The following is a 27,964-nucleotide window of genomic DNA, read 5'->3' on the forward strand; positions in this document are numbered from 1 at the left end:
AATGTGTAAACGGTCCAATCGGCACCCGACTGCAATGCGAGCCCAGTTTTCGATGCAATAAAATTTTTAATCGAAAACTGGACGTTACAATCGTGCGGATTTGAAGGCGGTGCATGCAGTTTCGATGCCAAAATCTGTCGATTTGATACGGTCAGACGAACAGAGAATAACTGGTGCTCCCAAAAATATTCATACATAGATATCACGAAAAAAATCCGTCGATTTTTGGCACTAGAACATTCCACGAACTTCATCCGGTTATAAAATCGAAGAGATTGTTTCTGATTTTCCGGAAGTGAATAGATTGAACCTTGAATTTGTACAACGATCAGATATCGATGTTTGAGCATCGTTTACGCGGCTATTAAAAATCGTTAAATCACAGTGAATGGCTTAAATAACGCTGGAGTTTAACGAACACTCAGGTGCAATTATGGAATAATGTACCATCATGAGGAAAACAAATATTATTCGTTTTCTTTGTTTGAGTATATATGCTTAGGTATAGAAAACACAGACGCACTTGTGATGTTTTTGTATTGAGAAATTCCACAATATTCTTCACGAAAAAAATGTTTTTTTACTAAAATCACCTCCTACATGTTTGCCGCATCTCTAGTGAACACCATGTATATCATATCACGACTGTTCGCTTCTGAAACAATGCCTCGAAACAAATAGGAGTTATAAGGACACTTCTCCAATAAAAATACGAAACCATTGTGTGGATATTCAGTCACTATCGGATTTCACTGAGAGGTGGCATAAATAGTCAGACAACAAGCGTAAGAAATGTCAAGGCAAGTTTCAAAACTGCATTAGAACGTCCTGATTGCTCACGAAAATATTCTAATTATTGAAAACGATGAGATTATGCAGGTTATAGTTTACTCACGATGAATAATGAGGAATTCCTTTTTTTTTGTACGGATTTCCTTGAGAATCTCAAACCCTGAGTATAATTGTTCCTCTTATCCATTAGTAAGGGTTAATTTACCATCTGCCATGAGTTAATTGTTGGTCAGTTAATTTTTATGCACGATGGCAATTGCAGAAAGAAGGACAGAATCCAAAGAACCCATTCTGCTCAAGGTATCCTTCTCCAAGTGTTGCCAAACTTATCCATACTTATAGTGAATCACCCTGTATAATCTATACGATGAAGTAATATTGAATTCTAACATTTCTGCTAACTGAAAAGGGCAAATATCTTGGCAAAATAACCGACTCAGAGTAGAAAACTCTGAGACGATAAATATCTGTTCACCCTTCAAAACTGCGCTTACAATTTCAACTTTAACGGGTCGTGGAGTAGTTACAATCCACCGAAGCAAACTCTGAAAACAGGCCCCCAACAAATGGTTCGTATCAATCGAAACTTGTTTATTTCTGCTTTCGTTCGATTGGCATTGAGAACTTTACAGTATTGTATGAAATTTCCCTTGGCTTGGAGGTTTATTTTCCATTTGAAGAGGCAATGTGTATATTGAACATGTCTGGTCTGCCATGTCAAAGCAATTATACCGCTTACCTGACCCACCACAGACATTACAAGAGCTCCTCAATACTTTGACGGACATTTGACAAACAATTCCTCAAACTTTCATTGATAACCTCATAGACACAATGCCGAATATAGTAAAAGCACTACGAAGAGCTAGAGTACGTCCCACTCGATTTCAAGCAACCTTTTTCAAAATTGAAATTACCGGATGACAGTTCCAGAAGATTTTCAAAAGTAGATTTTTTCGTCTGATGAAGGAGTCTGATATAGACTCCGAAACGTTACGAAGAATTATAGTTTCAACGTTATTTATTTTGAGTTCATTGTCAGGCAACAATTTTTTCTAGTTAATTTGCTCCTGACAAATTAGTGCAAGAACCTTTTTCAAGTCTGCAGAATCTTTATCTCCACTATGTTGTCGCTCTAAAGCAGTCTTGCTTACTGTTGTAATTTCTTTCAGCTTGACCGTGTATAAACACCTAACTTTTATATATACAAAACCTTTTTTTGTTTCCATGGCTGGCAGCTTTTGCTAAATGAATTTCAACCAGTGCGCTCCTTTTTCACTTGATGTTCTTCATCACGATCTATCCGTTTATCCATCCATCATCTCTAGTCCAACAATGATCGCAAAACCTTCCCTCTCGTACCTTCCAGTCAATCAATCCTTCAAACAGCGAATCAGGATCCTAAACAATGCATTTGCATATTTTCTAGGATCTATACGTACCGATTATGCAAATTCGTCGCCTGTACGGAGGGATAACAATCATAAGGAAATAATAAAGCCATTCATTCAACTGATTCACGCTTTCATTGTCAGTTTCACAAAGAAGAAGCCGACCAAATGTTCCCTCGCCATAGGATTTGGAATTTTCATAGTGTGGTTCCGGTAAGACTGATGTGAATCATACGTTGAAATTGGTGTCAGACACTAAAAATAAGGACAAAGTACTCATTGAAAACCAATATGAAACGTAGAATCTAGGAAACTTGAACATTGTCGACGTACAGTTGGAAGTTTTGGAATTTCAAAGGTCAAATTTCAGACCCACAAGAAAGAGTAAGGATGGATCGTTAGAAGAAGTTCCTAGGGAACTCAAACACTGCGAGATCAGAGAAATATCTTAATTCTTTAAGGACATTGTCACCTCTGGAAGCACCTATAATGAGAATGCTTCTAGCAGAAACTTCAGATCACTTGGTGAATGAATGATGCCATTGCAAGCCAACACAAAAAATGCTTTGTAGGAGAAACTTTAAAGAAGCGAGAAAATACCCTTTTTGAAGCCATACTGAACTCTGAATCTAGACGGCTAGCTTTAAATGACCTATAAATCCTAAATCCACAATTCCCAATTCAAATCGTAGTCCTGTTTGAGCCCTGCAAACCTGTGTTTTCCATGACGACGTTGCTGGAATTGCAGTTGGTTATGATGTCGATATCCTGGCATAACCTCAAATGCCTCATCCAGAACCCATATCGGACATAAAACGAATGAAAAAGTTTCACTTCCGAAGACAGAGAGAACTTCCAGGCACAATCCCCTACTCAAAACTTCCCCATCCCCCAAATGCAATTCTCGTTCTCAATCCTTAATCCGCCACTGCTATCATCTGGTCAATTCAGCGAGACGGGGGAGGGAAAAGACATCTGCCTGGAGGTGGGAAAGCCTCCCGGTTTTCACATTGCGAGAAAAGAAACATGTCGTTACACTTTAGCGTTTCAATTTGAGGTTGAAACCCTCCCTTTTCTGGTGCTACATTTCCCATTCTTTCATCCAGCTGAAACTTCTTCTAAGGAATGAATGTTTATGTATGGCTGGGTCCTGATCTGAGCCTGGTTCACGGTTCAAGGTACTGGAAATTTGTAATTCAAGAAGTCCAGAGAGAAGATAGAGTTTTCCTTTGAAATTTGGCAAATGTTGATCATTCTACAGGCTGAGTCTTCGACTCGTACAAATATTTTAACAGTAGATTCTTGAGGTCAAAAGAAACACTTGTTTCCTTTACCATTTTTTTCGAAAACGAGCCGATTCGAAAGATACAAGCTGTTCAAAAACCGTAAAAAATGTTATTTTTAGTTTTTTTCCACAAAGGGTCATCTTTTTCGAACTCAAGATATCACCTACGTCTTCCGGTTTTCTCATTATAACCATTACGTACCATAAAAATACTAAAAATTCCAAGAATCCAACTCTTGAAACTAAGTTGGACGCTAATTAAAAAGTTACTGTGAAATTTGAAAAATTGGGTGCTTTGGCTTAATACAACTCTGTTTAAAAGATCCCCAGATGTGTCGTGTCACAGATTTAGCTAGTTATTCTGAATGTATTTCGTTTTGCCAGGGGTGGCACAGCTCATTATGAAAACTTCAAATGGCTACATCTTTTGATCAGTAATCGGAAAAAATGCTATAGGAAAAAGTGTTTTTTTTTGACCTCAAGAATCTACTGTTAAAATATTTGTACGAGTCGAGTCTTTGACCCTCACATGTAGGGACAAGGCGTTTGTAACGTACTGGTTGCTTCTAGATGTCAGACAGATCTTGTCATCATTTTTCTTAATTTCAGGTTAGAAATAGGATATTAAGAATTTTTAACCAAATTTCTGATAATTTGATCCCAGTTGTGAGCTATTTCAAAAACATCGTATTAATTTGCATTCTTGTCTTATTGGTAGACTACTTCACATAAAATTTATAGCCGCATCTAATCAGGTGCCTCAAAACTGTCCGATGAATCAACATGACACAGTCAGCGTTGTCACAATCAATTCTTCGGCAATAAAACACCGATAATCAACCTTAATGACTGCATCTGAACCGATAAACAAAAGCGTCATTGATAATAACAGGCCCGTCAACTTATACGAGAGGACAGTAAACGCCGAGCCTATTTCATCTGACTAGCGTGGCCCCACTACCACGTGAAATCTGCCATGGTACAGAATGGGGGACAAACAAACGAACGGGTTCATAAGACTCTGGGTGATCCCAACACCGTGCTGGATTTCGTGCAAAAGTTGTAAGGTCGGTTCGAACGGTGTGCTGTGACTTGTGACCGTAAACAATTCTATGACCGAGTGAGTACTTTGGTTAGATTTGACGTTATTGACGCTTAATTGGCTGTGTTCCAAAATTCGTTGTAGAGATCACAGATAATCTATTCTAGTCCCAAGTGTTCTGAGCTCGTCATTCCATTGATAATTTCGAATGTCCATAAGAAATACAAACACTAGACGTTGATGTCATCTTTGTTGGGAAACAGAGGTTCTTATTGATTCGAAGGTTACACCTAAATATTCATATTTATCATCCAGCTTTGAAGAACCTATTATACTAGGAATAAGAGAAACGATTTGGTTATTTGTTGAATACTGAATTCGTCATTATGATCAACCGATTGCAAACGCGGAGGAAAATCATAAAAATTCCTGGCACGAAGTGTTTATGACTGAAACACGAAATAAACAGTCGTCTAGCATGACGAATTGAACACTGACATTGAATTAAGTTCACCATTGTTTCACCCTGAATCTATTTCCTCCAAAATTCGTCAAAGCCATGTCTGTATCATTGTTATGGCAATAAATCTAGATGCTATCAGTGACGCCGATTACAAAATTTACCTAATTTCAACTTGTAAACATTCCTCGGCTACAATTAATGCAAATATAATACATTAGGTATGAGATGTGAGAAGGTTGAAGTCATTGACATGATCTTGCTAGCGTGGGTTTTCGAAGTACTAAAAACTGTTTCAACTTCCTGAAAAGGAGTACACGAGTAGTTGTTGATCAACTTTTACGTATGTAATGGTCTCTTGTGTCCCAATTGGGATTCTCTTGAAAAGATGACGAATTGGCCAATAACGGCATGCTATCTGATCAAGTAAGTCATAAATAATGACTGAAGATAAGGATCTAATGCTGCAAAATTACCCTAGGGCTAAGACGAGAAGAATAGATAGGTTGGACTGATGGTTTTCGTTGACCTAGCCATGTAGAATTCTCCCTTGAAATTCCATGCCACCCTACAACATGAGCTGTAGGGAATGTTTCAGAAAATAACTTCCAAATACCGATATTGTAGTGGGCAGTTACCATAATGAAATGCAAAGTTATATAGTGATGAATAGGTGTGTGTGAGGTCTTTATGACCTCACACACTCCTCTGATTTTCCTCCTTTGATTTTCAAGAAATAGACTCTTTGTATTGATATCTGGTTTCATCAGGGTGACCATGAGGTCACCTTATATCATCACCCTTGCAATTCAATCTTACTTGAGGAGTTCTCCTTGAGGTTTTCAGCACAAACTCCCCCACGAGATCATTTAAGAAAAATTGAACGCTCGAAACTCTCCTCCAACTTCCAAAATAACAACATCAAACTTCGTTAATACATTCGCAAGTTCGTCTAAAGAATTGTTAGCAAGTTTCCGAGAGCGTCATCCCCATCCACCCCCAAAATCACATTATCAGTAATTATTTCATGCCTGGGATTGAGAATAATTAAGAGGCTTCCATGGACGATGCGGCAACGCGTTAAGTAGAACATGTTTCAACCCCTTGGACCTCGCCCAACCCTGTAATCTCTTCGGATATGCCCCCCGAACTAATCCCGAACCAACCGATTGATAGCCATGCTGATCACGACGCCACGTTTCGGCATCCTTGAATTCTAATTTCGGGAATTAGCAAGCAACACGTGCTTCGTCTTTTTTTTAATCAAAGGGAGGTCTTATACGCGGAAACGTCGTAATTCTGGTGGGGTACCAAGGGAACACGAATAAAATACACCGTTTTCGATAAAAAAAAATTGAATTTGTTATGGATGAACGATGTATTATTTACGTTTCATCCAAGCATGACCATCACCAGCTTCTAATTCAGTCCGTGTTTCCAACAGCGTTCGTATTACACGTCAAATAACTCATATTTTGAAGCTGAACATACTCTGACAACTCTGACCCAATTTTCTGTGTATTTATATATCTTCAAGCACTGTTTCGACGGACAAATGTGGTTTACTATCAGGTTTCATTGATTTTCCCTTCATCTGTTGTCTCTCAGTACTTATAGGATGGCAACTCAACGTATATACAGCAGTTGCACTAGTACCATAGCGATTCTAAGCCCAACATAGGTACTACACTACGAGGATGTATTGGTATCTAGTTAGTCCAGACCAGTTCTATGCATTAAAGAAATATTGCGGTACCATAGCAACGAACAATAACTCATTAGAAATGTCAGTGTGAAGTTTGAGGTCAAAAAAGTGAACGAGAATTACGAAATAAATTAAAAGAAAGAAGATATCCACCGAAATTGTGAAAATAGAAAAATTGGAGTATCGAGCCATCATCAAGTACCTGTATTTAAAAGGGTTAAGAGGTAAGCAGATTTACGAAGATATGCTCGATACCCTTGGTGATCAATGTCCTTCGTATGCGACCGTGAAAAATTGGACTGCAAGCTTCAAAAGAGGTAAATTTTCCAGTGAAGATGATGACCGATCAGGAAGGCCAGTTTCTGTGTCAGTCCCCGAAAATATCGATGCAGTTCATGACACGATTTTAACAGACCGTCGAATTGGGCTAAAACGGATATCTGAAGCACTGAATATTCCATACGTACGCGTTCATCATATAGTTCACGTCAATTTGGACATGAGAAAAATTGCTGCAAAATGGATCCCCAAATGTTTGAATGTTGACCAAAAGCGTGCAAGGGTAGAAGCATCGCGTTCGATCTGTGCTCGATTTGAAAACGATGTAGGCTTCTTAAACCAAATTGTTACTATGGATGAGACTTGGGTACATTTCTAAGATCCGGAAACAAAGCAACAATCGATGGAATGGCGACACTCTGGTTCTCCAAGACGTAAGAAGTTTCGTGTCCAAAAATCTGCTGGAAAAGTTTTTGCTTCAGATTTGTGGGATTTCCATGGAGTAATCATGATTGATTTTTTGGATAAGGGTAGAACGATGAACGGAGATTACTATTAGACATTACTGACCACTCTACGGGAAAAAATTAAGGAGAAAAGACTCGGAAAGCTATCCAAAGGTGTTTTGTTTTTGCAGGACAACGCCCCTGCACACAAATCTCATGTTGACATGCAAAAAATTCGTGATTTAGGGTTTGAATTACTAGAACACCCCCTTTATTCACCAGATTTGGCTCCATCCGACTATCATCTCTTTCCTCAACTGAAAAAAAGTTTAAAAGGTCGTAAATTTTCTTCCAACGAGGAGGTTATAAAAGCTGTGGAGGTCTGGTTTGCAAAGCAAGAAGAAACATTATTTTTGAAAGGTCTAGAGACGTTGCAGTTTCGCTGTAATAAATGTATCCAATTAAGAGGAGAATATGTTGAGTAATAAAATATTTTGACATTGAAACTTCGTTTGGTTCTATAGTAGGCTAAGAATTTTTCAATATACCCCAAAGCTGGAATAATCCTGAACTACCAATCATTATGGAACGAACTCTCTCGTCCTGATTCACCTTCTATTTCTTCATTCCATTCTCTGGTGGAAAGCGTACCTTATCGAGGAAAGAATCCGAATCATAGCAGACGCGGAAAATAAATATTTAACCTGTTCGATCAATCTACGCTTCGAAGCTTACCACCAAACGATACCTCTTCCCGAAAGAAACCCTTAACACGAAGTGGCGCTCTTTCCTACCACAAAAATCCGATGTATTTATCAACGATCGAATTCCACAATGCGGCGAATTTTCGTCATAGGAAAATTAAAGCCGATTTCGATAAAATCTGACTGTTCGATTAATGTTATTCGAGCCCGATGGGTTTCAAGTTGCAATGAATAACTCATTGTCCATTGCGGAACTGGTATCCATTATCGGATAATTCGATGGTTATCGTCATTCTTCGTCGGCTTACGATGATCGATATTGGGTAATTCGGACGCAAATCATGAAAATAACGACGGTGTACACAGGGACATTGTAAATCCGGATTTGAAAGGGTGCAACGAGTTTCGAAGAGTGGCTGTTGGCAGGTATACTTCATTCAAATTTATTTTAGCAGTCGGTTGGCCATGAAATAATTTTCTCAAGTTTTTGTAACTAGAACGAAGTTAGGTTGGCACTCATGAAATCGTTAATGTCATAACGCCGTTGCCACAACTAATATCACTTTTTATTACGAAAATGCCGAAAGTGATTGAAAAAAGAGACAGGGTTTCAGGAAGTGCTATTTAGAATTCAGGTCCGCTCATTCAAATAGTTATACCCTGATATTCTAAAATCCACAATACGTCAGACGGTAGCGAACATATTCAATGTAAGAGAATTCATATAATGTTTTATCTGAATCTAAACTGAATATTTCCACAATCAGAAAGATTGTGAATGAAGAGGATGACAAAGAATTTCCTTCTATTGGGAGACCCAAAAAAGTGGTGGCATTTCAGAAATTTGTATTTGAGTGAAGTAATGCGAAAAATTTTCTATAGGATTTTCGATAAATATCATCGGAGAATAAGTTCCCTAAAATGGATTTTTCTATTTTTCATATGACTTGTCCTATACAATGTAAATGTCTCAAGGTACTAATAAATACCTAATTTTTATTATTACATCAATGTATAAAGATGAATAGCCACAAATACGCGCAAGTTGCCCTGTTACTTGTTTATTCATGTGAAATTTTTGTTCAACGGTGAAGTTTCGCATCTTAACTTGAAACAGCCTTTAATTCCTTTTACTTATATATTGATGCAAGATGATTTTTGTTGAAGAATTTAACATTTTGTAATTATCTGTTAATTCCTTCGGGAGATACCCATTCCCAACAACTGCATCATATGCATTGGGTTAATATTTTTGAAATCTACAAATGATGTAAGCCAAAGAAGATAACGAACATTAACTCTCCTCAAGCTAGTGCATATTATGATATTATACTGATCTCTTGTATTTTCCATGCAAATAACTGGATTTGGTATGCCTTCAATCAGTTTGTATAAACTTCAATTATATTCGTCACATATTTTCCGAAGAGATTCGACATTGTCATAAAATACGTAATAACAGAAACTTTTACGTAGAACGGGCAACATAGCGTTGATTTAAAACCCAAAAATGTTTTGACAAGCTTCATAACCCCACATTTTCGTACTATACAGAGTGAAATGTGTCAAATTTCCATGGCCAACCGACTGCTAAAATAAAATTGAATGAAGTATAGGTGCAGAAGGGCTCTTTGCGTCCCTTAGGGTCTGATCTGAACCGGAATGCACCGGAACTTTGCCGTTTCTGTGTTTCACGAAAACAACAGTTCTGTGATCGTGATCCAGCAGGCGTTTCGACGCCATTTCTACATTTCTGAGGCTTCTACCCCCTCTCCGATCACAAGCAAAACTTGCGCTCGTCAACTTGAAGAAGCTTACGTTTTCGAGCAGGAAACTTTTACAGTAACTTCCCAGTGTTTCACGTTTTGATGTTGGAAACCTTCCTACAGCCTGAATTGAAAAACTCGATGAAGAACACGATCTAGTTACAGCTCACACAGCTGTAGCTTTTTTAAGACAGATGGTCTCACTATGAAGGGACTTGGGGTGCTCAGTGCACTCATCTTAATTGAATATCTGCCATTTACTTCTTGGGGCTACCTTGGGTTTTTAATAATCTTCCACACATCTTGTCACAACTCAGGCAGCGAAAATCTGAAGAAATTAGACCATACAACTCTCTATAAATATGCCGAAAAGCTCAGATATTGAAAAATCCTTTCGTCTTTTAACTTTAGGCAGAATAAAAAACTAAAGCAGCTCTTCACAAAGTATCACGACGATCAAATGAGAACTGTGGCTAGAAAACACACTCAAGAACCTTTTTTATTGTGTTGCAGTTCAAAAACTGACGACTTCTGTACCAAACTATCTTCTAGAATCAAGCAGGCTGAGCTTACTCATTTCTGGATGACGTACTTTGAATTTGTTTCTCCATTGAAGGCAATTCCACCCATTCTCCGACCAAAACCCTGCGTGACCTACGTTAACGAAAATAATTTCCATCCTCCATATCCGGCGCAAATTTCAACGATTCCTAATTCCATTTCGACCCACATAAAATTGAAAATCATCATTCGGTATATGCGAAAATCTGCGTATATATCCCGATGTTTAATTATCGTTAGGTGTTTGCTGGCACGCACTCCGAAAACCGTAGTAATAACGTTTTCTATTCAAATTCATGCCGGATTGTATATTCAATATAGCAGTATCTGCCCCGAATGGGACAGCCACCAGGACCGTACAGAGGTGAGAATCGCCTGATGGTCATTTTCCAAACATCTCCAGCCTCTGGAAAGCCAAATTGACAGATCCTTCAGGGACAAGGTGAGGAATAGATACTGGGTTTACCTCTTAATCATTTGGCTTTCCTGATCGTCTGGATGCAAAGTAGATCTCTGATATTTTGTCCTGGGAGTTTAAACCTCTCCACTTTCAACTGAATCAGGTCTTGATAATTTGCTCTTATAGAGACCAGAGTCCTTAAAATTGGGGCCTAAGAAATTGACCAGATGGCAAAGACGTGAAGCCATTTTCCAATTAGATTAGACCATTCCTTAGGTGCTAGTTCTTAGGAGCTCTGCATGAACCCACCATAGGACGCAGTTGCCCAACACCTCCATTAATTCTGTGTATATCTTTCCATAAGAAAACCTCCACTTTCGCTCCTTTCCCATACATCAATCAATCCACAAAAACAATTCCATAATTTCCATAGTAGCAACCGCAAAAAATGAAGCCATCCGAACCATCAATCATCCATGTAAATGGACCTGCAGGAATGTCATTCGATTTCGAAATGGAAACAATTGTTCCAAATCGAAGGTCCATATACCGAATTAGTCATGTCGAGGAATAAGATATTGTCGAATTGTCCATATAAATCATTCTGGTACGCCCAGAGATGACAAGGAGTGCCAAGATCAACATGAGTGATGATACCCTCCAGAAATTCGACGTATATGTTGGTATGTACAGGCTTGTGGGACTCCAAATATAGATTCTCAGTTAGAGGAAACGAACAGTCTAATAATTTTTTTATTTTATGGGAGACAGGATGCTCTAGTCGAAATTTATTCGATCCGAATGCTGATTTCAACCAAATGAGCGGCAATCTGTGGACCCACAAAGAACTATCGACAATGTCCTTGGACGTAAAAGGGATTCCCGACTATAGACGTAAAAACCCATTCTGATTTTCATTTGCGATACTCATGTTCTCGAGAAATGAGTATGATTTATTCCTGTACCTATACAGTGTGTCTCATTTGGATGGGACATTTTTTAATCAAAAATATCTGAGCTCATTTCAGCTTATTTCCTGTGATAGTCTTCGAAACATCCCTAACAACTGGCAAGCCAAAGGTTAACTCGCTTTTTACATAGTTTTAATTAAAGATGGGTCTTGAGGATACAAATATTTATGGAAAACAGAGACTACATGATATTATAGTACAATAATTGAAGTAAGCAACATCTCCAACAGTTGACGATGATCAATCAATTCGAAATAAATTCCTTTCTCCTCTAGGGCGAATTGTGTCGATTTCAGTCATGTGACTAGGGCATCATCGTAGTCATATTACCGGAAATAATGTTTCAGCGGTGATGGAGTGTCGAAAAACGATGAAACTGCCTCTAATTTCACAGTTGAAATGCTTTCAAATCGTGACTGGGTGATATAGCACGTTTGCGTATGCCTTATCTCTTTATACGACTTTGAGCATGAAAACGACCTAGCTCAAATGACGTAGATGCTCACATTTGGGTCGGTGGGAATATGGATTGAAAAGAAATATTGAAATTGCAAAAAGTCTACACTAACATCCCAATATTTCGCTTCAATATCCAAAATTTAAGAAAATGTGTTTGAATTTAAAAAAATTCGACCACTCACCAATTTTATCGAAGTGAAGCTCAACCAAGGCACTTAAAAATATTAGATATTTCAAAGATTACTGTAGCAACATTTTTTAAAATACCATGACTCCAACTTCAGGTTCGTGTGGGAGCTAATTCAGAAGCTTTTTGTTCTTGAACTAAAAACTTTTTTGAGAATTGTTCTTCAGGTATGAATGAAACGACTTTTCGATTGGGAGTACGAATTATTTCTATTTTAGCAGAAATATTCAAAGAATATGCATATACGAATGCTTGGTTTTCCATTTTAACAATTTCTGTAGTGCAATAGGCATCTTACCTTGGTAGATTTTTTTTCACCAATGTCTGCGACTGCCTTCAACGATATTGATTAATCAAATTCAATTATTGTCACAATCACCGGTTGAAAAACTCTGTTCGTTCCTGAAACACTCCCACACCGAGTAAATCATGAATTCTAATTGAATACAGATCCACATGATAAGAGAAATTGCTCGTTATTTGTCAAGAATATTGTGAAACCTTTCTGAAGAAGTTCGTATTTGACACAGATACAATCAGCCAGTTTCAACAGCCCTGAATGAAATAAACATACTGTGAAAAATTTAAAATGAATTTTTTTAGGAAATAAATCATTTTACTTCAAAAGGTTAGCAGACAGAGAGCAGATTCAGTGAATATTTGTAATTATTAATTCTCCTGTGAGAAACTTCAGAGTTTCTGGTTCACCATCTTCAACGTAAATCACATGAATCATTGTTGCAAAGTATAGTGTTGCTGTTTTAATTATGCGAATCGATTAGTACACATGCAATTAGTGGATTGTCTGTGATAATCGATTCTTTTTCCATATTGTGAATGAATAAACTCCAACGTGATACTTGATCTAATCTAATTATTTATTTATGCAAATCAGAGAACCAAACCCTTCTTCATCATAATGAACATAGTTCTAATAGCGGCTCGAAAATGCATAAAAATTCCTACCTGGAATTTTTTCCCAGTCGTCGAAGGTGTAGTAAGAATTCTTAATAAATATCTACGCTGCCAAATGAATGAGGTATGGGATAAGAAACATTTTTTGAATGTGGAGTGAAAATGGTTCAGTTACCCATTAAAATTCTGGATGAACTTGATGCAGCTTGTAGGAAAATTGAAGTAGTTGAAATGAAACGAATCATCCACAAATTTTTGGTATGGAAATTGAGAAAATTTGAATTTTCAGCAAGGGTTTTAGGTTAGAATATCTCATCGAGGTGATGCAATCAATCACAGTGAAATCTTCATTTTCTTTTTATTTTTCTCAGGGTTTTTCAAATAGCACATACAAATTGAGTGCCATTTCTATGACTCAAAGTGTTCGGGAATATCAGTACTTGAATTCTATTAGTATATTGAGTTTCCTCTGCGTCAATACAGAGTAGTAAAATTATTTCTACAGAATAATGGTATCCCTTGTTCACCTAAGTGATTTGTCATTTCTGTTTGTCTATGATAAAGATGCGTCTAAACTTCGGAAGACAGAGATGAATTCAGAGATATATTAAAGACCTCGAATATGATCCCAATTTCGTTGAATATTCGAGTCGTGTTCTCTCAATATGATACGGTAGATAAAGTCGACAGTCCCTCCAATTTTATAGGGATAAAGTCGAGCTTTGACTCTGTAATTTCATTCCCTTCCATGTCATCTTTTTACCGCAAGAGCATAACAAATTCATATTAGAGATACATCCCAATTAGGGTTCTGTGTTCTACCACAATGAATAATATGGAGTTTTTCAATTCTCTCGATGAATATGATGAAATATTTTCAATCTAAACCTAGAATTATGATCTAGACTAATCGTTTTTCTTCGAAAATAGGCAAAAAACTTCAGATTAAGTGCACTTTTTACTTTGATTGATTATTGACAAGGTTTTCAGTTTCGTTTTAAATTCATGGCGAGATTCAATTACGCTCCTGCAAAATTAGTGTTACCCAAAAGTACCTCAGAACGTTATTCGATGCGTCAAATAATATTTCACTGTATACGAACTCGATTTAATGAACCCAAACCAATTTCCGTTGCTTTCAGCAAATTTTAATTTAAACGGTTACAAAATTGCGGAAAATGTAATGATGTAGGTGCTAAATAATTATATGTGGCTTCAGCAACTGCTCCATGTAGAACTAATAGTGTTTTAACACATAGGAAGGTGGTTTGGCTCATTTCCTGTGAACGAAATCACAGAGGATGTTATGCTTTCGTGTTATTTTTCGATTATGTCAAGACTCTTGACAGTGACCTCATGATGAGATGGTTTTTGTTCTTTTGAATTACTCCTAAACTTTTTTACATCCACCTCCCCTGATGATGCTTTTGTGATAACGAAACACGTGTAGGAAGTGATCGAATAACAGAATAACCCATTCTAGTGAAAATATTCATTCACTATCACACATTAGTATGATTATTTTCATCAATTATTGGCTCCTCAATTCAATAGTCATATTGTCTACATGAGATGTGAAAAATGCTGATTTTTTTTTTCTATTGGGTTGATCCACGATATGACCGAAGTTCCATAGAATCACAGCGATGTCTTCATTTGTTGAAAATAATACCACATAATAAATTAGACACCCAACCGCAGTTAAACTCTCCAATTATAAAACCACATCCTCATTCAATTAGCATTTTATTGGATCTTTACGTGTTGGAAAACGAGATGAACCAGATTCCGTTCAATTTTAGATTCACCAATCGACCCAATTTCATGGCGTGACACTTTTGCGTAGATTTTTTTTCAACGAAACGACAGTACCCAAGTTTTCAAAGAAATACTTTCTTTTCGATCGATGATCAGCTATTGAAATTAAAGGAGTTTCGAATAGATCATTGAATGAAGTATATTTAGACCCTCTGAAACATTTGAAATTTTCAGGCATGCGCAAATTGACAAACAATGAAAAAACATTCTTCTATTCTGGTCTATTCATTACTCATTACTCCCACAAATTTTTGAGCTATGAGTTGATGATCCTGTTATCGTTTCCAACAGAAGACTCAACACTTATGAGGGTGTAGCTTTAAAAACTATGTCTTTCTGTTGGTGAATTTTCGAATTCACCCAGGGAATATTTCAATATTAAATCTTATGTCATACATACATATATCTAACTTTCGTCATTCCTATTCCCGTTTCTAAGAAAGCATCATCAGCACCTTTCTGATCCTGATGGTTGTCGTAGATAAGATGGCAGGGCCCGTTTTTCCCATGACGTCAAAATCGAAGATGCTATTAGACATCCCAAGATAGCGAAGTTCACAGTTCTCAATGGGCACCATATGCATATCGCAGTAAAATGAGTAATGTCTGGCGAGATTCTAGGAGACTTTATATTAGGACGTTTCAAAGTGGAGTGTTCAATAGTGATTGTGAAGTATAGCGAGCTGCTCTATCCTATAAACGTGTTGCAAGTGATCGTGAGGTAACGCTGGCAATTAAGACAGAGTGAGTGATTTTAATGGAGGCTTGCGAGGGAAATTGTTTCGATGGTGTGCTTGTGAAATTTTGGCGTTTTTTGATTCAGAACAACTAACTTACTCTGTGAGACACATCTATGGATTTTTTAAACATAGTTGTATTCACCCAAGTACCCAATTTTCCAAATTTCAAGATATTTTTTAATTTTTCAACATCAAATTACTCGAAAATGGCGTATTATACAAGAAAATATGAGGAATAGGTATTTCTATTTTACAAAACGTTCAAATATTCATTAGATGGCGTTCAACTTAGTTTCAAGAGTTAGGTTCTTTGAATTTTCGGTATTTTTATGGTACGTTATGGTCATAATGATAAAACTGGAAGACGTGGATGAAGGCTTGTGTTCCAAAAAGATTCATCATAAATATGAAAAACTATATTCCGAAATTCCTTTCATTCGATAAAACCGTTCATGAGATAAAACCGTTCATGAGATAAAACCAAAAAAACATTTTTTATGGTTTTTCAACACCCTGTATCTTTTAAACCGAGCCGATTCGGCAAAAATGGTAAGGGAAAAAAGTGTTTCTTTTCACCTGAAGAGTCTACTGCTGAAATATTTGTACGAGTCAAAAATTCACCCTGTATAGCAACAAATATTCATAAATAAAATGCTTGGAAAGAAGTTTACTTGATGAAATGGAATGAATTTTACATAGTATCGAAGACCAAAACGAAGAAAACTGACAATAATCGTCGATAAAACAAAGACGTAAGAAAACATAAGCTTCAAGATGGTGTAATGCATCAAAAACTGCTTTCTGAATTGATTTTTCTTGTTGGAGGAACAACACGAATTAATTCCTACCACACAAGTGCAGATAAGCTGCAGGAAGATCCATTGTTCGGTTTTTTCCACGACCGGGAATGCACATCAAAGCTGAGAGAGAAATTAGAGAACAACACTGCGATAGAAGTGGGGACATTTCAAGGGAGTCCTTGAAACTTTCCAACCCTCCTAAATAATCGAACATAGAGCCTCGAATTTCCGTAGGAAAAAAGAAACAGGCTCGACCTACTCGAATCAAGGAATTCCATCCTGCTTCCCGGAGCCCTATACCTACTCCGCTATATTGGAAACACTATGGGAATTGTTTCCCCCAAATTGGACCAGGGATTTGACTACATTGCCACGCGTCATTCAAAGGGGTTCGGAAATTTCATTCGGTTGGATTTAAGTTCGATGGTCGTATTTAAAATTTGCGCAGATGGTACGCATCCAGGAACAAGAAACCGATTAATCAGGATTATTGGACCTGTTTCTGTCTTACAAGGATGGGAAGAAATGGATATTCGTTACGAACTTCCTTAAACAATGATTCGTACACCTGAAAAATTAGGTACTTGCATAGAGATAATCCAGAAGAAATATTGTCTTTGGAGGCAAGGTAATTGAGGGATAAGTCTCAATACATCATGAGTGCCACAGATATAAGAAAGAACAAGAATTTCCTGTATGGACTATTGGGTATATTGAAGGATCTTCGCGTCACTTTACACGAGTCATTCTCAACAAGAAAAGCTCTCGATGCTATCGAGATATGAATGAAATATGAAGGTTAAGCTCATTCACGAACAAAGATGATCAATTTTTTTATAACAATTCGACGTACATATTCCTATTCGTTTTATTAACGCTCGATTCATTGTTCCAACCTCGTGAAATGTCAAATTTGAGTATCGAATTTTCGTTGAATTGCCTCATCCTCAACTTGGATCGCAACACAAAGACCATATAAATTACACGGTTAATGATTGGATCACGTAAAAACCATAACAAATATAATAAATAACTAAGTCATTAGACGATTGCGATAAGTGTCTATTATTTTCGGATAGAAGAGATCGTGCGAATAAACCTGCCATTAATTCTATGAAAGATTGATCTATTCATTAAGGTTTCACCCGTAAGAATTTTTTCTTCGTTGGTTGATGAGCAAATGTGATGTGCAAATTGTAATTGTAAACAATGGATTGCATTCGGACCTGCTATTTCAGTTGGTTTTAGTAATCAGACAGTCACATCATTCATTCGAATCTACTTTCAAAGTGTCCTTCTACACAGCCCGATTTGAACTCATTGGACTTTTCTTAGGACTGCATTCTAAGGTAGTTTGTCGATAATTCCAAGCACAAGTTCTGCTTTTCATGAAGGCAATGATGTCAGACATCTACAGGGTGTCCCAAAACTAGTGAATCAAACGTCAGTTGCCGATTTTCTAACTATTTTTTCAATCACAAGTCCAATTTGTGATTGAGGATAGCGTTTTAATTGTTTTAATTTACATAACTTAGATAACTTAGGTTATCGATTAATTACTTAAAATAATTTTAATTAGGGGAGATAAAACAATAATCTTAGTTCAATATAATTTAAAATCGATATCCTTTTTCACAAACTTGCCCTGTGATTAAGAAAAATAGTTAGAAAATCGGCAACTTTAGGTATTTTAATAAAATTCTGATTATTTTGGAAACGGTTTCATTTTAGTTGAACTAATGTTGGTGTCATTCGATAATATTTGGTCTACGTTATCGTGGTGTGACGTTTGATTCACTAGTTTTGGGACACCCTGTATAGGGTGAGTCTTTGACTCGTACAAATATCTTAATTCTCGAGGTCGAAAGAAACACTTTTTTCCTGAACCATTTTTTCAGACTCGGCTCGGTTTAAAAGATACAGGCTGTTGAAAAACCGTAAAAAAAATTATTTTTAGTTCTATCTCACAAACGGTTTTATCGAATGAAATGAATTTCGGAATATAGATTTCCATTTATTTGATGAATCTTTTTCGAACACAAGATATCACCCACGTCTTCCAGTTTTCTCATTATGACCATTATGTACCATAAAAATACCAAAAATTCAGAGAACCCAACTCTTGAAACTAAGTTGGACACCATCTAATGAATATTTGTACGTTTTGTAAAATAAAAGTATTCCTCATATTCTCTCGTAGAATGCGCCGTTTTCAAGTAATTTGTTGTTAAAGAATTAAAGAGTATCTGTGAAAATTGAGAACTTGGGCACTTTGGCTAAATTCAACTCTGTTTAAAAGATCCACAGATGTGTAGTACCACAGATTTAGCTAGTTATTATGAAGGTAATTTTGTTTTTCCAAGGTTGGCACAGATCATTATTAAAACTATTAAAATTACTATATCTTTTTATCAGGAAAAAATGCTATGAGTAAAGAGTGTTTATTTTGACCTCAAGAATCTACTGTTAAAATATTTTACGAGTCAAAGACTCACCTTGTATACCGAAAAAGACGAAAATGCAGAACTGCATCTACTGGGTGTTCTTTCTTATTGAATAAGAGTTACATTTCAGTCACTCAAATCGCTTTACTAAATTGCTGACATAATCTAAACAATACATTATGTTTATACAGGATCAAGCACGATTTTTTATGCGCTCATTAATCATAAACCATCAACGTAATCACAGTGGAATCCCCAGGGGAATCTCAAAGGATCGATACCTGAAGGGGCAGACACGTTTCGTGAATATATCTTGGATGTAAGGTCGAAAATTTCGTGACTCGGTTATATCCGAAGATAACGTCTGAGTTGTCCCCTGATTCAATAAGCAATCTGGTAAATTTGGACGCTTGGATTACTCCGAGGTCGATTGTTACATCACTCACGAATAGAATAAGGGTCGATTAGTCTAGAACACTTTACGAGGCGTAGTTCGAAATGAGGAGTTTGGATGAATAGTTTTTGAGTGAATCTCAAATTCGAAACGTTATCGGATCGTGGCTGAGCACGCCATAAAACCATATCAATTTTCACGTTAGCATCAGGAGTATCCCTGTGACGCGCGCGCATCTCCAGCCACCGCCGATTCAGATTACCAGCAACGTTACGTGTAATTCGCGGACGGAACATTTCCCGTTCGCTGTACGATTAGTTTTTCCGTCGACAAGACCGTTTTCCCGAGTTTCCAATTTTCCGAGGTCAACTCCCGCTCCCGTAGGGGGTTGGCGAATATAAATTCCCGATTTTCCCTCGCGGTAATGCTGAATGAATTTTTTTCTTGCGTCGTCCTTGTGGACTCGTAGTTTTGTGTTCCAAATCCGTTCTGTCTCACTCAGAGGTGGTTTTAGTGGTTTCTTTTTCTACTTGTAATAGGGAATGCACCTTATGCATCATAGGAAAAAAATGGGAAAAGTCCTTACGTTTATTTTATTTTCGTGAGTTCGCGAAATGAAGGCATTCCTTCATTAAACTCACAAACGAACATCCAAGTTTGATGTCCTCTCCAATTAAGCATAGTTACCATGACTGCCAATTAACTTTTATGAAGATCTGGCCGTCATCGAATGAAATTGAAGCAGTCAAGTATGAAAATTTTGAACAACTCGCGGTCCAATTCATTATTTATCGTTTATGAAAATCAGCCAATTGACCTAAACGGAGAACAAAGGGTGAATATGCTATTTTTAGAAGGAAACAAACGATGCAGAATCCTTTGCTGCCTGTTAATTGAGCTTTTGCTCTATATGTCAGATATACAGGGTGTGTCTGTGACTCTTACAGATATTCTAACAGTAGATTCTTGAGCTCACAAGAAACACTTTTTTCTTATACCATTTTTTCCTATTCGGCCTTGTTAAAAAAATATACCTAGCTATTTTAAGTTTTTCTGACACCCCTAGAGAAACAAAAATCCCTTAAGTATAACAAGCTGAATCTATGACACTACAGATCTGTGGATCTTTCAAACAGATTTGCATTCAGCCATAGTACCCAATATTCCGGATATCACAGATATTTTTCCCATTTTGAACATCAAATTACTCGAAAACGGCGCATTTTAAAAGAAAATATGAGGAATACTTTTATTATTACTATTTATGAAAAACCATATTCCGAAATTCATTCCATTCGTTCGTGAGATAGAACTAAAAATATCAGTTTTTTATGGTTTTTCAACAGCCTGGCAGTTTTGAACCGAATAGCTTCTGAAAAGTGACTTATTTGCAACACTGGATCTTATCTTGGATAATTTGTGCCCTTGACGGATTTCTGGGACCATAACCTGTTGATAAGTTGCCTTTTTAAGGCTTTGTATAGACAGTTATTTCGAGGATTTAGCCACATTGTTGGGTTCTAAGTGATCTGGATCATTTTGAAACAATACAGCCTACAGATCTGGGATAGGGTTCATTTGTCATGTCTTGAAGCACAAATTGTATATCTCTCTATGATTCTGAGGGTTTTTTTGGACTGATGGGACCATAACCTGTTGATAAGTTGCCTTTTTAAGGCTTTGTATAGACAGTTATTTCGAGGATTTAGCCACATTGTTGGGTTCTAAGTGATCTGGATCATTTTGAAACAATACAGCCTACAGATCTGGGATAAGGTTCATTTGTCATGTCTTAAAGCACAAATTGTATATCTCTCTATGATGCTGAGGGTTTTTTTGGATTGTTGGGACCATAACCTGTTGATAAGTTGCCTTTTTAAGGCTTTGTATAGACAGTTATTTCGAGGAGTTAGCCACATTGTTGGGGTTCTCAATGATCTGGATCATTTTGAAACAATACAGCCTACAGATCTGGGATATTGTTCATTTGTCATGTCTTAAAGCACAAATTGTATATCTCTCTATAATGCTGAGGGTTTTTTTGGATTGATGGGACCATAACCTGTTGATAAGTTGCCTCTTTGAGGCTTTGCATAGACAGTTATTTCGAGGATTTAGCCACATTTTTGGGGTTCTAAATGATCTGGATCATTTTGAAACAATACAGCCTACAGATCTGGGATAAGGTTCATTTGTCATGTCTTAAAGCACAAATTGTATTTCTCTCTATGATGCTGAGGGTTTTTTTGGATTGATGGGACCATAACCTGTTGATAAGTTCCTTTTTTAAGGCTTTGGATAGACAGTTATTTCGAGGATTTAGCCACATTGTTGGGTTCTAAGTGATCTGGATCATTTTGAAACAATAGCTCCTTCTTTTCTTGCTTAACCTGAAAACTAGGACCTCCAGATGCAAAAGTCTCTCCCGATGGACTCCTCGTCCTTTTTCCACTGGCGACCCGAGAGGGCAACGTCAAATTTCCCGGGGAAACTGCCACATAAAGGGGTTTTTCCATCGGGTCAGAGATTTTCTTCTGCTCGCAGCAAGAGGGTAATTGTGTATCACTACGTTGCCGTCGAAGAGCTGTTTGATTCTGCGGAATCGGGAGATGTAAACTGAATATACCGAGATTGGTTTTCGCCGAGATTATTGAATTTTCCGGATCATATGGCTTGATGCGGCGTGTAGAGATGGAGTTCCTTATGACTTCATATTGTGGGGGATCCGAGGGAGGTGGTATTATCGATGGGGATCATCTCCGGAGGTATCGGTGGTTTGGGAATTAAATGAGGGATTATTGGGGAAAAACTCCCCTAACCAGAGGAAATTATTCTGAGTCCAGAATTTTTTATTTTTCGGACTGTATCATCCCGGGTCAGTTTTTTGACTGATTTGAGGTCGTAGATTACGAATATGCAATTAGATTTTTCCTAGCATCAGTATTTTTGGGAAATAAATCTGTTTTAGTGAAAAATTTCGAAAAAATTGGTCAACTTTGAGGTTCTGTAGCAGGCAGAAAAAAGGCACTGGACATATGTTGATATTTTCGATGATAGATTGATCTTTTGCGAATAGAAAAAACCAAGTTTTTTTCAGCTACCGCAAACAGTTTGGATTTTATGACTTTTTCCGCGAAGGTCCAAAATCTCGAATTTTCCATCTACCGTAACATGAAAAATAAATTTTTTTAAAAATATCTGTTTGCATATTCGTGTTCTACGCCATCGAATTAGTCGACAGTATAAATTCGGTTTCGATCCGAGACCAAAAATGTTTTCGAGAAAATCGCAAATTTTTCCATACATATGTATGGAAAATTTGAAAAAAATTTTAACTCTCCGATTTCCACCAAAATTGAACTATTTACTGAATCGAGGGTGTAGATTACGAATATGCAAACAGGATTTTGCTGAAAGGATTGGTTTTCTAGTTATGGTCGATAGAAAATCGGAAATTTTGGACCTTCGCGGAAAAAATCATAAAATCTAAACTGCCAGCAGTAGATGAATGAAAGTTGGTTTTTTCTGTTTGCGAAGAATCATTCTAGCATAAAAAAAATCAGCTTATGCCCAGTGCCTTTTTTCTGGCTGCTACATCTCCTCAAATTTGACCGATTTTTTCGAAATTTCTCACTAAAAATTATTTATTTCCCAAAATATTGATCCTAGAAAAAATCTAATCGCATATTCGTAATCTACGAGCCCGAATTAGTCAAAAAAATTATACGGGTTGATATAGTTCGAAAAATAAAAAAATTTGGATTTAGAATAATTTCTTTCTTCTGCCACTCCACGAACGAAAAAAAAAATTATCCATTTAGCTATATCGACCTGGGTCATTTTACCGACTAATTCGAGGTCGTAGATCACGAATATGCAATCAAATTTTTTGTGAGATCAGTATTTTGGAAAATAAATCACTTCAAGTGGAAAATTTGAACTTTTAGGAGCTGTAGCAGTCAGAAAAAAAGGCACTGGACGTGGATATGCTGATTTTTCTGGTGATATATCGATCCTTTTCGAGAATCCAACGTGAGCGAAACGTTAAACGGAGCGAATGTGACAAAATGACATCATTTTCACCCGGTTCGTGGCCATAGAACATACGTCGGAATATGCAAATTACACGTGCGTTAAGAAAGATGAGAAAATTGGTTTTCAGAGCGTGCAGCAAGGTCTCTCGTTGAAGAAATATGAGTTGGCAAATCTGTCCCCGTCTTTTTTCCGCAGCTCGCTTTAATTATATCCGCTGGTGACATCTCATTGTTTCTGTTATTTCGCGGTTTCAGAGACGTTTTATCTCGAGGGATTAAAGCATGGTGGAGGTCAACGAATTTTGGAAGAATCAATAAATCTTCACTTCCACAACGTAACTTTTAGATCGAGCTCGATCAGTGGATTTTTTCAATAATTTTTCGATAGTAATATCAAGAATTTTTACAACAAGAAAGGATTATTCCCTCGTATATTACAAACAAATAAATAATTAACGGTGCTCAAGATCCATGACCATTCTCAAATGAACTATAATAAACAAATTGGTAGACCGTACAAATTTCTTTCATTGATACACAACAAGAGTCTCATGAACCATTTGCAAAGTAGACACTCTGATAATCAAAAACTCATTAGACGTCTTCTCAATTTCAGTCTTCATTTTCTAGTGGAGGTGATTATTTAATGAAGGGTACATTACATAAAAAGGGAGTCTTAAACAACAGAAATCTACTGGCTTCTCCGAAAAATTATAATTCATAACATTTTCTGTATAAATTTTTTTTGGGATTTTTTTTCAAATAATTGAATGTGGATGTATATATATAACATTTCATTCTCTATGATGGAAAATGTTTTTCTGATATTCCGAAGAGTGTTTTTGCATTTTAAAACTCCACAATAAACGTGATTAAAAAATTCAACTGACGCCTAAATTCACAATGTGAATTACTCCAGGAACAAATTGGATACGAGTCGTTCATTATCTTCGATAATTGAGCTTTTAAAATGAGGCATCCATTTCGGAAAGACAGATTATATGATTGGGTTATTACCAAAAACGTCACGTCCATTAAATTTGTTCGACAATTTACGTCAATTAGTTCAGTTCGTGAAATCTATATTGGCACTAAGCTAAGAGAAGAACCGTGGTCTTAGTTTTTCTACTTCCAGTGTCTTGTCGATCTAGTTATAATTCTTTTTTACTTTCCAGAAACAAAATTTAGTGACTATTATGATCTTGTTGAATATTCCAAGCTTTTGTTCAATTTTGATTGTCATTTAGTTCAATTTTTCGAGAAACTGAGTTTCCTTTCGAGAATTTTTATGCAGCAGAAGTCCTATTTGCTTGAATTTTCGTTAAATATACTGTAAGATTCATATAATTGTGTTTAGAGCATTAAATTTTTGATAAGGTGAGAAAAATCGATACAAAAATTTATGTTTTCATTTATTTGAGAGTTTAATGAATGTTTTTTATAATTTGAATCTGTGAGCATGTGTTTCTTGATATATCCTATGATATATCAAGAATAGTCATATAAATATAGGATTACCCTTTGAAAATATTATCTATGACCTCAAAAAGAATTCAAATTAAAAATCGACCTATCCAAGCATATCCACAAAGAAAACAGTCTTTGATTTACTGAATTTATCCAAGTTAGAGACTCCAACTCCACATATCGTGAACTCATTCAATAAAGCCTAATATCACCCCTAATATACCCCGTACAAATTTGCTAATGAACGTATTTTTCAGCATGTTCTCTTCCAACGTGTTGATGGCAATCATAGCGCTCACCCTTTGCGCTAGCTGTGAAACCGACTCCTCACACAGCTCTGGATCAGGTGGAGATCGATATCCTAAGCGGAAGGAGACAGGAATTTTGGGACGACCCCCATCCAAAATGGCATTCTCCCAAGGCGTAGATGCAACAGATAGAACACAGCAAGGATCGCCGGAGGGCGCTTTGACGAGGTAAACCGAGCCACCCTTGACAGCCACTTTTTATCGGCTCTCAGATACGGATGATCGACGTTTCGAAGGAAAATCGAGCACAGATTCGAGGCCTTGATTCGAAAATTCAGAATAAACATAACGAAATTGAATATTTCATCCCATTTTAAGGGACTCTCTCGTGTTTAATCTTCTCAAGACTGACAAAACTATCCTCCATCGTTTCAGATTCCTATCACGCAAGGACAACAGGAAGGAAGCGTCAGGTAAACGCAGGAACCGTCACTCAGGACACATCAACAGGTTGAAGAGAAGCTACCACCCCTATGAACCCGGTTACCCGATCCAATGGCCACAATTCGAAGGGTTGAACACCTGGAGGGCCAGCTACTACCCCATCCAAAGACCTTATTTCGTGCCAATGTACGGTTACGAAGGGGGGATCCCCCTTTATTGTCCACCCTGTAACTGCTACCACAACCCCGGTACACCTCAGCATAACCCTAACAAACCCCCTTATGTTGGTCCAACCTATCTGCCACCCGTAACGACTGTGGCGCCTCCAGTCAAAAATGGCACCACCATGATGCCTATAGACAATCGTTTCGGTGAAAACGACGACGATGAGAGGCCTATTTGGGACAACAACGGGGCTTACTACCCCAACAGGGCATCAACAAGACCTCCAATGGCGCCAACTAGAAAACCAGCCTCTGGTACATCCACAGTACCTCCCTTAGTCCACAAAGAAAGTGAAACCCCGAAGAATATAAACCACATGTCCAACAACGATGAGAATGAGGTGGCTACAGTCTCACCGTCCATACCAAGACCGGAAGGTCCTAGCAAATGCGTTTGGGCCATTGTTTCTTGCTGCTCTACCTCGTCGAAAGATATAAGTTACGAATGTTTCGACCAATTGGGTTGTGGAGGTCCCTTCTGGGATGTTAACCCTTGCGATACGGAGTACGCGAAGGCTGCTATTGAAACGGCCTTGAACTACTACAACACGAGGTTCTGAGGAAAAGAAGGTTAGGTTGCCCTTTGGTTCGATTCATCTGGAGGAAACACTGCCTATGAAAGTGATGTAGTGTGTAGAACAGGGTCAAGATTGAAATGGTGCTTCTTAGATATTTCGAAGCCAGTTGAAGACAACACACAATGAAATCTTCAAAAATACGTTCAAGTTTTTGGTTTCAAAACTTCCAAACCAAGCAATTCGTCTTGTTTCATTATGATGAGTATTTGAATAGTATTCGATTCACAAGGTCAGATTTTCATAAGATGTTTCCAGGTTAAGCACATGACTCAACCCTTGAATTTTTCTCAACGAAATTCTGAATTTCTACTGCATAACTCTCGACCAAACCAAACCCCCATATTATTGTAAAAATAACACAAAGATAAAAAATAATCATATACTAACAATAAAGAATGAAAACAGTCGAATAAATCTTTGTGCTTTGTGGAATAATCTTGAACTTCCTACGTAACATGTGCCAAAAGTTTTGTTGAGTATTATATTACAATGGTTCACCCAATCCCTACTTAGTTTTTTTTATAATATCTAGTTTTGTATAGAAATGAACATAGGTGTCTGTCTGGTAAATTTAATTGGCTTAAATTTACTGTGACCATTCTTCTACCATTTTTGTAACAAAGTATTCATAGATTTTGAGTATTAAAAGTATTTATTTCTTCAGCTCTGAAATGTGATCTAGGTTTAGGATGATTTTTTTAAAATTTAGTTATTGTCATCACATATCTATTTAGAAGTATAAGTATTTATATTTTTCTATTTGTCCATAGTCTGTATAGCAATAATGAATAATTTTTCAAAAATTGAGATATCGTAAGATAAGAATATAAAAATAAATAAAAATTTTTCAAAAATTATGTTTTTATCTTTTCATAGTTAACTAAAACAGCGCCAAAAAATTCTTATTTTGAGAATTTTCAAAAGAGAAGGTTTCAAATCTTATTAATCTCAGAGGAATTATTTCTACGTTTTCGATTTCTGCAAACAGGAATTATTTTTGGGGTCTCTTCAAATATTTTTCAAGGAACACAAGATTTCCGAGTAAAATCTTAAAATGTGATAAGTCAGTGTACTCTGTTTTACCATATTTTTAGATCTTTCCCGAAAATCCTGCGTTTCATGAAAAAATTGCAAAAGACAAGAAATTTTTTTTTATTTTCAAGGAATTTCCAGTAAACGGTGTAATAAGGGGGGGTCGATCTTCAAAATAGGTAGCTCTATGAGATTTTCTATGTGATGAAACTTCTGGTGTATCAAATTCAGTGATTTTGGAGATGAATATATTCTGGGAAAAGTGAAAAGACGAGTTTTGGGCCTCTTGTCAAAAAAAATAAATCAAAAATAGTGGCCCCCTCAAGAAACTGTGACCAAATTTAGTTGTACCAGTTTCGGTACACCCTGTATTTCAGA

General features: G+C 36.9%; 2 protein-coding genes across 6 annotated transcripts in view; one reads left to right on the forward strand and one right to left on the reverse strand.

The window, feature by feature from the left end:
- The window catches only part of LOC123315477, a 52,503-nt gene that overhangs the window by 9,924 nt on the left and 14,615 nt on the right, over positions 1–27,964 (reverse strand). The gene's annotated exons all lie outside the window — the stretch shown is intronic.
- Positions 4,416–27,401, forward strand: LOC123315476. Of its 4 annotated transcripts, none has more exons than XM_044901174.1 (3): positions 4,416–4,588; positions 25,318–25,536; positions 25,744–27,401. In XM_044901174.1, the coding sequence occupies exons 1-3, from the start codon at positions 4,581–4,583 to the stop codon at positions 26,534–26,536; spliced, it is 1,020 nt and encodes a 339-aa protein (XP_044757109.1). In that variant the 5' UTR covers positions 4,416–4,580; the 3' UTR covers positions 26,537–27,401. The 4 variants fall into 4 exon arrangements, with proteins under 4 accessions (XP_044757109.1, XP_044757107.1, XP_044757110.1 ...); XM_044901172.1 differs by lacking the exon at positions 4,416–4,588 and adding an exon at positions 15,759–15,902; XM_044901175.1 differs by lacking the exon at positions 4,416–4,588 and adding an exon at positions 15,770–15,925.

Source organism: Coccinella septempunctata, chromosome 6 (genome assembly GCF_907165205.1).
Source record: "Coccinella septempunctata chromosome 6, icCocSept1.1, whole genome shotgun sequence".
NCBI lineage: Eukaryota > Metazoa > Arthropoda > Insecta > Coleoptera > Coccinellidae > Coccinella > Coccinella septempunctata.

Coding starts and splice junctions, on each gene's coding strand:
- LOC123315476 (XM_044901172.1), top strand. CDS start 15,784: ATGTCTGGCGAGATTCTAGGAGACTTTATATTAGGACGTTTCAAAGTG. Junction 15,903..25,317: donor GTGTTGCAAGTGATCGTGAG/GTAACGCTGGCA, acceptor CGTATTTTTCAG/CATGTTCTCTTCCAACGTGT. Junction 25,537..25,743: donor CCGGAGGGCGCTTTGACGAG/GTAAACCGAGCC, acceptor CCATCGTTTCAG/ATTCCTATCACGCAAGGACA.